Source organism: Lampetra fluviatilis, chromosome 18 (genome assembly GCF_964198595.1).
Source record: "Lampetra fluviatilis chromosome 18, kcLamFluv1.1, whole genome shotgun sequence".
Lineage (NCBI taxonomy): Eukaryota > Metazoa > Chordata > Hyperoartia > Petromyzontiformes > Petromyzontidae > Lampetra > Lampetra fluviatilis.
This window is the reverse complement of record NC_136292.1, coordinates 8,922,351-8,939,460: the sequence shown is the minus strand read 5'-3', so window position 1 is coordinate 8,939,460 and position 17,110 is coordinate 8,922,351. Positions and strand designations below refer to the sequence as shown.

Below are 17,110 nucleotides of genomic sequence, written 5' to 3'. Positions count from 1 at the left end.
GTAGCATTGGGTCGTTATGCTTTCTATATCTTGTTTTGAAATGTGTTGACCATCCTGTGTGTGTATATGCAGTCGCCTCTGCCTTAAATGGTACGTGGGTGCGGTGTGTAAATATCAGCACTGGGGAGATAAAGAAGGCCGGGCGTGGTGTTGGCCATCCACCCCCTCGTGTTCCGTGCCGGCCTTCATAGCTGCCACTCACTAACAGCACTTGCCCCAACAGTCTGTTAAAGATCTTCCGGGGGAGCTTTGTCTTTGTGTGCAGTCGATGGCACAGACGTTCTATAGTTGCGTCATTAAATATTTCATGATGTTTTCTTTGCCCGGCCACACTCTCGGCTAATTGGCAGATGTGTTGGTCATTTTAAGTTTTGCTTTCGTATTTTGTGCTGAAGTGTAATAATATACTCGTGCTAAAGTATTTTGCATAGAGCTTAGACCTGCGTGCTATAGAAGTTGTGCATTAGCGCAGCCAACCACACTTTGCTGAATGTGCTGTTCTGCAGCAGCAGTTCAGATTACAAAGTTCAAGATGGGGTCCTGTTAATATTGATATCGCAAGTACAATATTGGTTTATCAAAAAAAATCTGCAGCTTTTTTGATAAATTATTGTTTTCTATTTTCCTCTTTTTTATTCACATTAATAAGTGCATTTGAAAACACTGCAATTCATGCAACATGCTTAAAAATGCAATGTTTAGGTATACAAGTACATGCTTATTTTCAATAAATGTGATATGGCTTCTGTAGTTGTGGAGTAGCTGCTTTGGTAACTGTCAGCTCTGCGTGCGTGTGTGACTGAATAATGGCCTTTGAACAGAGCCACCTCACGGCTAATTGGGATCCTATGCAGATGTGGGAAGGGTGCCCTGGACACGCGGCAATAGACAGTGAGATACACGTGGAGAGAGAGATAGACAGAGACAGACATGGAGAGAGGAGAGACACACATACAAAGCGACAGAGACATGGAGAGAGTTGGCATAGAGACATTTGGGATCCATAAAGTTGCGGCCCTTTGTGGGTACACAAATAATACCAATACTTTCATTTATATTGTGTCCATGAGGTAAAAATTCGTCGATTGGTTTTAGTCTAGGTAACCCCCTAATGGCAGCTGTCCCTGGATAGCACACAACAACTACCAGCTTGCAAATGTTCATTAGTCTGCCAGTAGGTGGTAATTATTGCTATCGCAATTGAGTAATGGAACCTATTTTGCATACGAGTAAAGGCACCACTGCTTCTCCCATACTATGACTACTTCCTCGGGTCCACTTCTACCATCCGTGCTTCATATTATCCGTGTGCTATAGATATTCAATGTGATAATTCAGTGAGTCATGCACCACAAAGGGAACATCTGATACAGCACTGGAGGCAAGGGTTTGTGGAACGTACAGATTTGTGAAACTCAAAAACTCAAAGACCCAGGTCGCTGGGAGATAACAATATTGTAAGAGGATTAAATCCATCTTTGTGGAGCTTTCATTGTTATCTTCTCGTGCGTGAGTTTTCTCTGAGTACTGTGGTTTAAATCCACACGTAGCAAAATACTCGTGAATGGAATTGGCCCAATATCTCAATGTAGCTGGATCCTCCTGAAAAAGAGCTGAAAGACTCAGTGAAGCTTTCCTGCATAATTGTAATTATTAGAGTAATACTTAGTTCCTTCATTTTATCCATCATTGTTTATGTCAAAGCTATGGCATGCTGCTTTAAAAGTCTGGGTAATGCTTGAAGTATGATGGAAATAATCCCACAATATTTACTTCTATTTCCCCCCCCCCATACCACCGTCACCTCCTTCCTCCCGACACCCCTACCCAGCCCGAGGGCAGTAATGAAGGATTACAACCGCATAACAATACAAGTTTTAGTTATTTGGCTATGAATCAACAAATGCCATTGAAGGTATTTTAAAGAAAAATCCTGTGCCAAAAAAAATCTGTCTGATATGACGACTGCTCGACTGCTTGGACTTAGGCTTTCGAGACTGAATTGTCCATGTTCAAGAATTAAAAGACCATTGGGCAATTCTTCTAATTACTCCGGTTTACAGATGCCGCTAAGATATCAAGTTTAAAACATAACTCTCAGCTTCCTGCACATAGCAAATATTCACTAAGATTATATGCTTTTAATCAGAGGGCACTCAATAAACTTGGGCAGTTCGAAAAGTGGTACATAGGCTAAAGCCCGTAAACCAAAATCAAAAGCATTGCCAAGTTTTGTGCAACAGAAGTGTTTTATGTCCGTGGTTCTTGAATGCATCATAAACTCCTGAATTCCATATTAGCTCAGTGATCGCATTCTTTGCAGTAGGTACCTGGTGTCCCTTGAAGCTGTTGTCTGGCAACTTGAAGAGCTGGATGTTAACTGTAAACATCTACAAACATCACTGGGCTAGTGTGAGGTCGAGCAATGGTGCCATAGATAAATATAATCTGCCATGTCTATGTCTTAAGCTGATCCCAGTTATGAAGGGAGACATTCACGACAATTTCACTCACCAGTATTATTCCCATATTAATGCTGGTTTATCCAGGAAAGTTTCAATACTTTTTCAGGAGGGTCCTTGCCAAGTTTGATCAGAATGGGGAGATGTTGCTTCTGTGTGTAATCCAAAATAGGGAACATTGCAGGTATATTTCGATTTAAAGCTTTCGTAACTGCAGGGATCAGGTCTTCACCTGAGGACGGCTGCTTGCGTTGTGGCCGAAACGTGGTGAGAATTATTTTATTATGTTTTATTTTTATTATTTTATTACTTCCCTTCTACGTGACTTTACCGAAAGAACCAAGAAGATTGCAGGTATATTTTTAGCATTGGGACGTATGGCCAATACCTGTTACATTGTTTGTTTTTTGATTGCTATGGGTGGAAACTGGAGGGTGCAGAGAAAGCCCATGCAGAACAGAGGGAAAACATTCACAGTCCACACAAAAGTGGTCGAGTCAGGAATCTAAATCAAGGCTTTCTTGCTATGAGGAAAAAGGGTTACCATTGTGTCACCCTGTCGCCCAAATTGAACCTGTAAAATACAATACAGACAACACAGAAAGGATTGCATAGATTTAACCTATCATTCAAATCTCTGTTTTTTTTTCTATTTGAGAATGGTGAGCAGGAAGTGGAATGGTGTAAGATTGATTTATAACAGACTGTGTTGGAATTGGTCAACTGGCATGAAAAAAACTAAATCACCACAATGATCATGAACACTACCTTATAACAGAAATTATCTACTTAATAATTTGGTGTTCAGTTATTCGCCCTTCTTCAGAACAGCGCAGAAATTTGGAATGGCTTCACAGTAAATGTTTCTACTGTAACCTTTTCAACCATATTATATATATTATGTGTTAACGATGAATATGGTGATTTTTGAAAAATATATATTAGTTCTAATATGCGTCCAATATCATAATGTCCAGTGTGACCTTCCATTGATGTCCAATTGTGAAGCATTCTTTCATTGTTAATACAGAATGCCATATGTGCATCTCACCAGTATATATAGAACAAACACAGGGCTGTTTGCATGCTGTGGTGATTTGTGTATTGCATTCAGGGTGCTGACATTTTTAATCATCCTAAATAATACGACACTCATACACACATTGTGTACATAATATAACCTTTGTGCAGTTTTCCTGTATGTTGCGAGGCTGTTTGAACTCCATATGAGCGCGGTAATGCCACACTGTGCTTGACCAATTCATGACAAAACATGAGCGCCCTTTGCCACTGTGTTGACTGTGCATTTGTTAACAGACTGGGAGACACCGATCATGTAAAATATATACGCTAAGTACACACAAAAGTGACCCAACCAAATTTTGGCGTCCGCTGAGGTTGAAACGACCCCAGCCTTCGGGGTTGGGACACCACGACTTGGTCATCACGGAGCTCGGAGCTAGGAGCCCTGTGTCCATGTGCCCACTGCTGGGCAGGGGCACATTGGGCCTGCACTTGCTTTGGCCACCTCCATGCTTTTCATGGAATACACGTAACCTTCAGCCTATGTCATCATCAAGAATGTAAAAAAATATTTAATGTTTCAGCTACCGATGTAACATTGTATTGCTCATCCTATCGACCCGCTTGCGAACGAGCGTAAGCATTCGCCATGAGCACCATATGAGTACCTGTACTCATTACCATCATAATCATTCAATCTTTTGTTTCTATTATTTGCGTAATTTACTAACCCCCAATAATATTTTATTAATGATAAGTCAAATAATGTTTAAACAGCATATGATGCTGTTCAAAGTAAATACTTTGTGTGCAACATATATTATGAACCAAATACCTGCATTAGAGGAACCATTTAATACATATACATTTATCAATTTAACACATAGTAGGCTTTCACGACCAATATTATCCATAATAGAGGTTTTTGGGTTAGATCACGTAAATATACATGTGTCGTTAAACCCGTCACCACCCGACACAGCCAATTAGTAAGGTTTGTCATGTAAACAGAACGTGCCAATTACTTACTAGTACAGCACACCGGTGTGTAGGAGAGTAAACCCACAACATTTACAATTTAAGTATAATGTTTCGCCAGTAATTACAACTTGCAAAATCAGGTGACAGCTAAAGTGTGATGATGCTAGTTGTAATTACTGGCGAAACATCATACTCGAATTGTAAATGTTGTGAGTTTACACTCCAATACACCAGTGTGCTTTACTGGATGCGAATTGGCATGTTTTATTTACGTGACAAACCTTACTAACTGTCTTTGTTGGGTGGTGGCGGGTTTAACGAGGCATTTACATTTACGCAATCTAACCTAAAAAACTATGTTATGGATATACATTTTAGCTATTTCATTTTTGTAAAAAGCTGTTATTTTAAATTTCCACTTTTTACATGGTCAGCACAGCTGCACAGGCTGAGTATTCCTGTGGAGTTTCAATTGTTGATGAATGCTGCTTTACTTTTTCGCCTATGTAATACATTTTGCAAAAACATTTTTGACTCGGAAAATTATTAGGATTTGGCTTAGTCTGTGGAGTGTTGCGCTCAGTATAAATCACTCCCAACGGGGCGCAAACATGAGATTTTTACACGACGTTTTTCTTTTTTGATCTGTCTCCCCCTCGAAGATCAGAAGTGCCACTGTCATCATGAACACAGTCGGATGTGTGACCGAGTTAGGCTACAAAGTTGCGGAAAGCAATCATGTTATGCATGCCCTGTTGTGTTCCTCTTGAGCCTTGTAATATTTGAAGAACAAAAAAATGCCGACTTTGTGAAAATGTACTTTAACTGGCTCAGTTGTAGGTATTATTTTTCTTATTTTTTTCTTCATTTTCACTCTTTCCACCTGTCTGACACCACCATCCCTGGCAGGATTCACGGCCATCGGGCTGAGTGACCAGGTGCAGCTGCTGGAGTGCTGCTGGCTGGAGATCCTAATCGTGGGGCTCATCTGGAGGTCTATCGATCGCCCTGGTCAGCTCCACTTTGCTCCAAACCTCATCCTAGGAAGGTACGTGAGACTCGGAGGATCTGATAATTGGTTTTTTGCCCTTCTATCTGGCAACAAAACTGACACCTTTTTTACAAGGAGTCATGTTTGCATAGACCACAATACCTGCAGTCATAATGCAAACAAAAAACATAACTCTGATAATGTATGCACTGTCCTTGAAGTTGATTGGTCCACACCCGAGACAGCTTTCCTTAGAGCCTAGTCTCACATGGGTTGGACCAGATGACGCCAAAAGGCGCAATCAGGAGGATTGTTCGGGTGGCCGCGTAGCCCAGGGAAAATTGCACACAGCATCTTCGCGAATTTTGTTTTCACGTCTTTAGTATTTTTTAAAGATGTTATCCTGGTTTTTATGACAGCACCATGTCCGTGCTGAACTCTCACAGAACATGCAACCCTCAATGTTAGAGAATGGTCTGCAAAAGCAGATGTCACAGAACTACTTCCGAGTTCCCTTGAAGTGACCTTTTATCCACACGACGGGACACCACTTTTCCACCTGTCTTGTTACAATGAGAAAAGTTCACGAATATTTTTAATTACCAGGGCAGTAATTTAGCCAATTTGAGTGAAAAACCCAATTTAATATGATGGGTTTTTGTCTGATCATTGGTGACCGGGTTAAGACCATGAGCTCACCACACTTGAGAACTCTGTTTAATCACAGGTGACTGGCCAGATTCAAACCCAGGGTCTCAGCAGTGCCAGCTCAATGCTCTGACCTCTGAGCCACTGGGCCACGTTGTTTCTCTTATTTTGGTGCAAGTTATGTATTTGTTTCTTCACTTTTAACCTTACTTGGTAGTGGAGTTTTCATTTGCTTGGTAGTAACTGTATATAGAATTTGGTCCTCGTATAATTAATGTACAGAATAATGGGATACAATTAGCATGAATTACGCGATATAAAATTACGTTATTATTGTTAATATGTTAAAGATTGAATTCCCACAACTGCCTGGAAACATTTCTGGTGAATTATCAGAGCACGCTATTTTCTACAGCATGGCAAATGAAACAACCTGAGCTGGCATTCACTTACAAGTTGTAGACATATGTATATTCTGTCACAGGCCAAAATAAAATGTTAATAATTACCATCAACAAAATGGATAGAATTTTCGAAAACCTTAGTCATGTGCAAAAGCCAAAATTATTATTACTCACTATGGGCTTTCACCTGGGTCAACAAGTCACGCTAAATTGTGTTAAGGTCAAGTCCAGACTCAAGACATTAGTTCTCACCTCTGTTTATGACTGTCTCTTCACTTTTGAGTTCCAGGCAGCAGCACCTTAGCGTACGCGCTCTCGCGATCTACCCCCTTGTTTCTTCCCTCTGTTTGTGCAGCATCTTGAGAAGTAACATATTACATTTGAAAATTAAAGTTACCCTTGAAATTATACAATTTTTATATATATTTTAATGATGAAGAAATTTGCTCTGAGCAATATTTTGTTTTTATTGGGAAAATTAACTGAAACATTTGTAAGCTTGGTGTGGGAGTTCTGCTTGCTGACCCTTTCAGTGATTTCATCTAAGTTGGACCTAATGGTCTGAGTTAGCAGCTCCGAGTAGCGTCCACCAATGTTAAAATTAAACACAAATAAAATTGGAAACTTGGAAATAAATGGCTCGTGATCATGAATCTAATTATTTGGTGACACTGCGTTGGCAGTGATGCACATTATGCAACACAAACCCAACACTTTCGTCAATAACATGGGGGCACTAAGAAGGGTAAACATATAATTGGCGACGTTATTGGGCAAGCTATGTTAAATCATTAAGACGTGCGGTCATAAATTAGAACCTCAATGTTAAATTAACACTTTTCCGTGAAAACACACACCTGCTTATCTCTAAACAGTGAGTAAATGTCCAAGATATTATTTCAAACATGTATAAGATAAACGTTTCAATATCACGTTGTGATAAGCACATGGTGATGGGCTGGATAACAGATCAGCTGCATACAAGAAAATTGCTCTTAAACTTAATTGCCTCCAGTCTTCATTGTCAGCGGCTGAAATAACAAATTGTAAGTCTGTGATGGGCTTAGAGTGAGGTGTGAGGCAGCTCTGGCACCCATCATGCTGTGTCTCCCCCAGCAGTCCTCTGCAATTGCCCTTGATGGCTGTCTTTAGGGCCGTTTTGTGCCTGCAGTGCAGTTCCATGTTGGTGATGCTAATTGTCCCAAGTCCACAACATTTCGATTTGAACACATTTTTGTTAGCTTGTGTATCCACCCTTATTAAACATTAAGGCAAGTTTTAACACATATATACATAGTAAATTGTGTATTTTTTATTAAGTAAATTTTGTAACAAAATGCAATCCACACAGCCAGTGCATCATAAGGAGGCTGTTTTGCTAACGTTTTTTTATTGCAACCTCCTTTTGGAGAACTGCTGTTTTGTAGAGAACACATGCAGTGTATGCAGGACAATCTTAATTAGCCCTGAAAAATTGCAAAGGGACTAACGTGTTTAGTGTGGGTCAGTAAATATGTCTACGTTGGGATCATTAGGAGTATTATGAAATAGACAGATGGACAAGCGATCAAGCAAACAAGGCCAAACAGAACTCACTACCACGCAGACTAAGCAATAAAAACATACAGAACATTGCGAAAATCATCCATAATAGAGGTTGTTTTTGGGTTAGATCGCGTAAATGTATAAATGTGTCGTTAAAACCCGCCACCACCCGACACAGCCAACTAGTAAGTGTTGTCACGTAAACACAAAGTGCCAATTCGTCACTAGTACAGCACTCCGGTGTGTTGGAGAGCCAAGCCACAACATTTACAATCTGAGTATGACATTTCACCAGTAATTACAACTAGCTTCATCAGGCGACAGCCAGATTTGTGGAGAAGTCTAACTGTTTCGTTCCTTATATAACGACACATTTATATAATTACACGATCTAACCCAAAAAAACCTCTTATGGGTGATATTGATCGCGAAAAACTACGTGTTAAATTGCGAAAATCAAACGTGCGTGAGCAATTCTGGCAGGGAAAGCTACACCATGGCCAGTTTAGTAAACCTGTGAATAAACCTGTCAAGGTCAAGAGGTCATAATGGCGAGGGTTGCTTAACTCACCACACCTCACCATCGCTTCCTCTCTCTTGCTAGAGTCTGCAGTTGGCGTAAAGTCGACACCTGACCCGCATGGTCTGCTCTCAGTCTCATCATCATCACCACCGCCACCAGTGTCTGGCTTTTGATCCTCACCCTTGATCTATGACTCCAGCACCAATCTCAGCAACCGGTTCTCCATCAGACACAGATGTGTTCCATGAATCGCAATCCTGGTTATATTTTAAATACTTTACTGCCGTGTTGTATTATGGACGTCCAAGTTGCTAACCCTATGTTATATAAAATCCATGGCATCCTCCGCATGCACCACCTGTATTGAATAAGCAGTAGTTTTATTGTCTAGCTCTCTGACCTATGCAGTTATGGTGCACAATACTTTTGTCCTGCTCATATTTACCTTGATTCAACTTTGCATCCTTCTCGGTGAAGTTCACTGCTTTTTGAATTGACCGTCATCATCAAATCTGAGAGGGATATTATTTTCTCCAAAAGGTTTAAGCATTAATTTCTCCAATCTAGCTTTGATAACATATGTTCCAATGTTGCTGTAAATAACTATGGTGAGAGCATATCTCCCTGCCTGCATCCTCCACTGTTTTGTATTTTGTTACATGCAAGCTCACTGTCGTCACATCTTGATAAATGTTTTTGATAATGGTTGTATATGTTTTTTTAATTGAAGTGCTTTATGAGTTTGTGTATGGGACTGTAATTCCAATAGATATTTTTGTCTCTCAAAGGGTCACAGTGATTGTTGGAAGGGAAAAAAAGCAGAGGAAATCAAATCAGATGTAGAATATTATGTCAAATTATTCAACTATAATCCACATGATAGTCGGAGTGCTCGCTGCGATGCCAGATTACACCTAGCAGATGAACCAAGCTCCACATTTAAATAGAAATCGGAGGTGGCTGTGTTTTTAAAAGCAATGTTCCAACACTGCCCATGTATGGAGGGGCGGAGGACAGGGTGTAACTGGCGCTCATTAGCGACGGAGCAAGCAGCGGAGCTGACGCGGGAGCGCGGAGACAGGCGGAGGCTGCGGGTCACAGTTTGACGTGCGCATTGGCAAACGGCCACAAATTGTTCAACGTCCACAAAGGGAGAAAGGGAACCCATCCACCCAGCCACCCATCCAGCAACCCACCCACCCAGAAACCCACACAGCTACCCAGCCACCCACCAAGCCACCTACTCAGCTACCCACCCAGCCACCCACCCAGCCACCCACGCAGCCATCCACCAAGCCACCCAACCAGCCACCCACCCAGCAACCCACCCACCCAGCCAGCCACCAACCCACCCAGCCATCCACCCAGCCATCCACCCAGCCACCCACCCAGCAACCCAAAACGCAGTGCCCCTTCTCATCGAATAAGTGCTTGAACTTATTTCTCTGCAATATACTCAACTTAATGGTAGTCACCATGGAAATGACGTATTTGACCGAGGGGCGCTCTGTGTCCTTTGGGCCGTAGGTTCCATTGTAGGGGGGATTTCTGGAGATGTTTTTGAGAATCGCTTGTGTGGCTCTGGATATGCTCACATTTCTTAGTGAAATGGGCCCTGCTGGCTGCAATTGGGCATGGAATTGATGGTCTCCGAAAAGTATTGTACGGCTGTTTTTTTGCTGTTTAATTAAGCAGTGGCACCCATTGTTAGACGAACCGCAGATGTTCTCTGGTGTAGGTAATGGGGGCACCGTGCCCCTATGCTATGCTATCATGCTATGCACTTTCATGTCCCTTGCATTACCTCTGTGTTCGTGGCCTTTTGTGCTGCCGCTGTTTGTTCTCTCCTGTTACCGTCATCTATTTTTCCGCCACTGAGCGCTAAAATGTCCTATCATTACCATCATCATCACGGACCATGGTGTGAACCCATTTGTAACAAGTTTCCTAATGACGGGGCCTGGTGAACTAATTTAACCGTGCGCAAAACTTATTACTGTACATGGTAATAATTAATCGATAACTCAATTTTTGTGATCTCTATGACTTGCAAATTATAACAATGTGACAAGTTTCTGAAACCCCCCGATGTGAATGTCCACCTAGCAGCATTGCCGTGTTCACCACAGTCAATCGGCAGTCGGGTAAAGTGTCGGTGCACCCACCTCTTCCAACACGTTAGATCAACGTATGTGAGTCGACCAAGTAAGCTCTAGAGTTTGCCCAAGCGGAGACCATTTCACCAGCACTGGTATAATCAAGCAATTGCAGGGCCACACCTTTAACTAAACTAACTACCTATTATGGTAGACTAATATGATTTTTTTACATTTTCTCCAAAACTAGGGTATGTTTAATCTTAATTTGAAGCTCTCGCGACTGCAGGAATCCATACTCTTTGGTTCTTTCGGTAAAGTCACGTAGGTAGAACAAATAACACTGGTCAACACACTTTTTCTGGCATAAGGTATTCCAACGGTTTTAGGGTAATTTTGGGGTGCTGATTCCAAATCTAGCATCAGTTTTGGTCTATCACATCAGGTTTTTAAGATATCAAATATTGCATTTTCAATAAAAACTGCAGAAGAAAAATATTAAATAAATGTGGATATCGACATAAAATTATATTATAAACACACTATCCTAAAAATACAGCACCATATTTTAACACTAAAGTAGTCACTGACTCGCAACAACTTGCGATCATAAGTGACAGAGTTAATTTCGGGTAAAATCAATGAAAATGGGGTATGCCGATAGCATAAAATGAGATGTGATAGAGCAAATCTGAGATCAGATTTGGAATCAGCATCCTGAAATTAGTCTAAAACAGCTGCAAAAGTCCAGGCCAGAAAAAAATGTTTTTTTTTGTTGACCGGTGTAATAGATCACGACGTTTCGATCGCAACGCCTGATGACGATTGCTTGCATTGCGATCAAAACGTCGTGATCTATTATTTGTTCTACCTACGTGACTTTACCGAAAGAACCAAAGAGTAGGGTATGTTTGTGTGTGCAATGGTTTTGGAATATTACATATTTTGGACGTAAATCACCAAAACTATGGCAGTTATCATTGCAGGTGCTGCATCTTAAATGCTTATCAAGTCCCAGGGTTTTCTGCAGGAGACTCCAGGAAAAAAGCTCAGAAAACATAATCTCCAGATTGAAAATTGTGTGAAAAAATTTAATTGAAATCGTCCCTACGAACCTGCATATCACTAGATTCACATGCCCCGTAAGATGTAAGAAAACTGCATGTGTGTGTGTGTGTTTGTGGTTGTATGAAGTAACCAGTGGCATTACTACTGAAAAGTGTGAGTAGTAAGGTCTGTTCTGACACTCTGCAATCGTCCGGCCAACATTTATCTATTCATTCAACAAGAAGATAACAGACATTACTCAAAAATTCTCGGAGCATTCACGAGCCATGATTTGTTGGTCTAAGGCCTCCCCAAGCTATTTCCATCCTTCACAATCATGCAGCTTAACAATCTGTGTAGTACATCCTGTGCAAGAGCTGACTTCATTGCTCTGTCTCTGCATTGGGTGTCATTTCATTGGGTCTCATCTCAGTGGGTGCCATCTCAGCGGGTGCCATCGCAGTGAGTTCCATCTCAGTGGGTGCCATCTCAGCGGGTGCCATCGCAGTGAGTTCCATCTCAGTGAATTCCATCTCAGAGGGTGTCATCTCCGCGGGTGTCATCTCCCCGGGTGTCATCGCAGTGAGTTCCATCTCAGCGGGTGCCATCTCAGCGGGTGTCATCTCAGGATTATTTTATCCTTGTCGGTAGTGTTGACCAACAGCCATCACCCTCTGTGGGTGACGGTGTGTCCTGATCACTTTTTGAGCGGTTCATATCATATCTGTCACCTGTATTTACCCTCTGATCCAATCTAACAAGACTAGGGGCGTAATGTGTTAAACTCTTTTGGTATAATTGGAAATTGGAAAGATTAATTATTCACGTGGCATTTAAAGACGCATCGATTTTTAGTTCAAATCAAAACTTGGGTATAGATATATGCATTGAGTATTGCAAGCAAGAATCAATTAGGAATGATTGCGACAAAGTATATGTATGTAATGTGCTGATGTTAAACCTAAAGGCTACCACTGGGCTATGCATTGCTGTGCCACACTTAAACATCTTGGTTACAAGTGTTGCTTCACACTCAGCGGAAGATGTAGAATGTGACACTTGGGTTAAACCGTGACACCAGCAGTGGCAGTCAGAGGAGACATGTCTTGTTGGGTCAACAAAGAAAACGTATCTTTCATCAGAGCCTAAGTTACAAGATTACCGGTCAACGTTAATAGATTTTACCATTTGGAGTTATTCTGAGACATGCACAGTAGTAATGGATGCAGCATCCTGGTAAATTTGGATTGGCTGAATTGTGAAAGTTATTTAAAATGAAAAGTTGAAATGAATTGGTAATTCCCAATGTTAGTTAACATTATATAACAATGTAACATAAATTGTATTAATATATCTGTGAAGTAAGGTTTTGCATTGTGTTATTTGTATTAATAGATCATCTTATATTCTGTAGTATAAACTTCATGATTTTTTTCTAAACTTCATTAAAGTTTTTTAATTATTCCAACGTAGTAAAGCTTCATATTCATGCTTGTTTTACTAGAGTCGATGAGCAATGTAAACAGAAAAATAATGTATTTGCTCTCCCGGCGTGGCAGCTGAAACAATGGTGCAAGTTTCTTAAATCTCCCTCGTCGTGGCGGTTACATTTCGATTTAAAGCTTTCGTGACTGCAGGGATTCATCTTCTTGGTTCTTTCGGTAAAGTCACGTAAAATGGAAATAATAAAATAATAAAAATAAAACATAATAAAATAATTCTCACGACGTTTCGGCCACAATGCAAGCAGCCGTCCTTAGGTGAAGAACAGGTCTGTCGAGAAGACAGAGCCTGGGGTGTGTCATTCAGACTCTGTCTTCTCGACAGACCTGTTCTTCACCTGAGGACGGCTGCTTGCGTTGTGGCCGAAACGTCGTGAGAATTATTTGATTATGTTTTATTATTTTATTATTTTATTATTTCCATTCTACGTGACTTTACCGAAAGAACCAAGAAGATCTCCCTCGTCTGTTCCACCCAGCAGGACAAATGGGTTCACCGCAGTCGATTGGCAGGTCACGTGTGTGGTGGGGTAAAGTGTGGCTACTCCCGCCTCCTTCAATATGCCAGAGAGCTCTCTGGAGCCCCCTCTTGGAGGCCTTTCCACCAACAGCAGAGGTCGCAACCGGGCACCCGTACCCGGCCGGGTACGGGTACGGGTAGCCGTTTGCGACCCTGGTGCGGCCGGGTACGGGTACGGGTAGACCGTGAGTCACTGGTGAGTCACCGTTTGTCACTCATTTCCCAACGTCTTTTCTCTTCTCACAATTCAAGTTCCTAGAATCAACCCACCCGCGCCTGCAACATGGCTTCATCCCAGAGGTCGCAATCAGGTGCCCGATACCCGTACCCTACCCGTACCCGGCCGGGTATGGGTAGGGTACGGGTACGGCCGGGTACGGGTACCCGTTTGCGACTCTGGTGCGGCCGGGTACGGGTAAGGAATCAAAACCCGTTTGCGACCTCTGACCAACAGTGGCGAGCATTGACCCCTTCATCTTATGGGGCCGTCCATAAATGACGTCACGCGATTTTGGACGATTTTTGCCCACCCCCCCCCCTTCATCACACGGCGTCACAAAAAGTCAGACCCCTCTTCAAATATGATGTCACAAAGCTCTGCCCAAACCTCCCCCCCCCAAAATATATAAAACATGCTTTAAATCGCTTTAAACTATTGTCATTGTAGTGCGTATTTAATGTGGCGCTGCACTCTGATGTTGTAGGAGAAAACATTTATTTAAAAGTCTATTTCATTAAGGTCAACGTGTTGTCTATATTTATTTAAAGTTGCGAAATTTGATGTTACGTCACATTTCTCAAACCCCCCCCCCCCCCTCGTCACACATCGTCACAAATGTCTGACCCCCCCCCCTCCTAGGTGCGTGACGTCATTTATGGACGGCCCCTTATGCACTTCTTTTACTTTATTCGGCATAGGTATGAAATGCATCAATTAAAATCCACTATTATTCTCAAGATACACACGTTAAATTGTGCATGTGAGAATCATTTATGTTCGTAAATATGTTTGTACGACATGCTGCAATGCACCAGAATGCACTTTTTTAGTCTTTAATTGAATCGCGACCCTTAATTGTGACAATCAAATTGTGATGGTGGAGAATCATTACAGGCATGTCTTTCAGAGCTAAGAGGCGTATACGATTAATTATAAGATACATTTTCTCTTAAAGGCCGATATGCAAAAGTGAATATTTGCAATTCATAATCCATTAGCCACCCTTTTACTTTAACAGTCTTTGAAACACTCCATTAGTGTGTTCTTTAACACCTATGTCCCAGACACGGCGTTTTGCCACGATTTTAGAAATATAAAACCATGTGTGGCTCTGGGCTTTAACGGAGGAGCTCGCAGGAGGGTGTGAGGTTTCATCCAGAGCCCAGAGACCCACCCCTCCTCTTTGCTCTCTGGGAGTGCCGATGCGGTATCACCGAAGGCGGTGGGGACCCTGCTTGGAGATTGAGAGATCATCAGACGATCATTCTTAGTGCTGGGCTCTGGATGAAAACAAATACGAATTTTCTCGAGGTGTATTGACAGGCCAACGCCTAACCTCCGCATTCCCCACCCCGAGCCCGGCAATGCAATGACTTGTTGTGATGCAGGGTAACGGTTTGATTTGGGAACGGATTTGTTTGAACGTGACGGTGGGTGTACTGGTCGCTTGTGGCTGTAGGTGTTACTGTACATACTGCAAGTACACATCTATAAAAATCGATTCTTACACACGCAATCTAATGCTTGTGTCGTAAATTTATGCATCGTTCTAGATTTGAAGATTTCGTGACTGCAAGGATCCATACTCTTTGTTTTTTTCGGTAAAGGCACGTAGGTGAAAACTAAATAAAATAAAAATAAAACAACTAAATTAAATCACGACGTTTCAGAAGCAACACAATCATCGTTATAACTTATCTCTAGTTACGTGTCCTGTCGTAAAGTCTTGATGCCTTCAAATCTGGTATAACATTTTCATAATCTTGAGACGATTGTACAGGGACCACTTGATAACACGAGATTTAATTTCAAGGTCAGAGATATTGTTGTCATTATATTCTCAATTGTCAGTTAAATGTCACAGGTGTTTTAGTGATTGTAATGGTATATCAACTATTTAATAGAAATATACATTACTTGAATGAATAGCAATGTGCATTGCTCTTTATTTAGATTTTGTTCATCATATTTCCTCCCATGTTGCTGACATTTGTTGTGCTATATTTGTTTGAAACTACAGTATAATAGCATATGTGATGGTATTCAGCAGGTTGTGGGTTCAACCCTGACCCTGACACCTGTATATTTGGAGTTTGCATATTCTACCTGTGGTCACGTGGATTATTCTGCGGCTCCTGCGGTTTTTCGCTCCGCATTTAGAAACATACAATTTAGAGTATTTGGCTGCTATACATTTCCACGTGATAAGCCACATTGTCGGCAGGTCGCTTCTGAAAAATCCATATATAGCTCAGTGGGCCTTACCTGGTAGAATACAAATAGTTGATACTTTAATTTAGATCTACTTACGAGTGTTTCTGAGCATTTGTAATAGTGTAACCTTAGTAATGCCCGATGTTATAGCTCTTGTTTTTTCGTAGTTACGAGAAATCCTATCTGATGCTGGAAGTCGTTTTGTACTCTGACACCGGGAAAACAGTACAACTGTTGTGGGAGCATGAATTGTTTCAGGGATCAACAGCTGGTGGTTATTGATTTAAATCAGCCAGGCGCTGCTCACACTCAGGAGCAAATAGCAAATAAGTGCCAATAACGTTACGAGCCCGATTGAAGTTGAGTTTGTTTTCAAGCCGATATAGGCTCTTAGGCCTTCCTCTTGGTCACCTGACTCGTGGATACCGCTCCGATGCCCGTCTCGGCAAATCGGCCCTCCGGCCCCATGCTGCAACGCACGTCCCACCCAGGGTGACCGTCACATCTCCAGCACTCACCTGCCGCGTTTTCCTCCAGACTTCTGCGTCGTTTCTCCTGTCTGACAACGACAATCGCAGCATCTGTGCCCGCTGCCAAAAACTTGTTGAGTTCCTTAGTGTACAGTCGAGCTGTCTGACCCACGCAACGATGCAAGTAGCACTCCTGCTGTTCAAATATCCAGCCGGGATAAAATTATACATAAATAGGGCTCAGTTCTCGAGTCTGGTCATATGCTGTCAATATGAACATTTCCTGTAACTAAATTACAAAACAGATGTTAAATGATTTCTGCTCAACGTCAGTTACCTCGGCAACCTTTCTAAAAGGATGAAAACGTTTAATGGACTCTCACCTGGTCATATAAATATATTAATATTTCATTGGAATCCCTGGGGGGTGCTGACGTATTTTTTTTTCTTTCTGCAAAACAAAT

At 41.7% G+C, this 17,110-nt stretch overlaps 1 protein-coding gene across 1 annotated transcript in view; it reads left to right on the top strand.

Annotated features, from left to right (window-relative positions):
- Positions 1-17,110, top strand: part of LOC144937205 (estrogen receptor-like) — a 75,498-nt gene that overhangs the window by 40,621 nt on the left and 17,767 nt on the right. Inside the window, exon 5 of the mRNA XM_078864553.1 lies at positions 5,376-5,514. Coding sequence (XP_078720679.1) covers positions 5,376-5,514 — 139 coding nt within the window. The remainder of the gene's footprint in view (positions 1-5,375; positions 5,515-17,110) is intronic.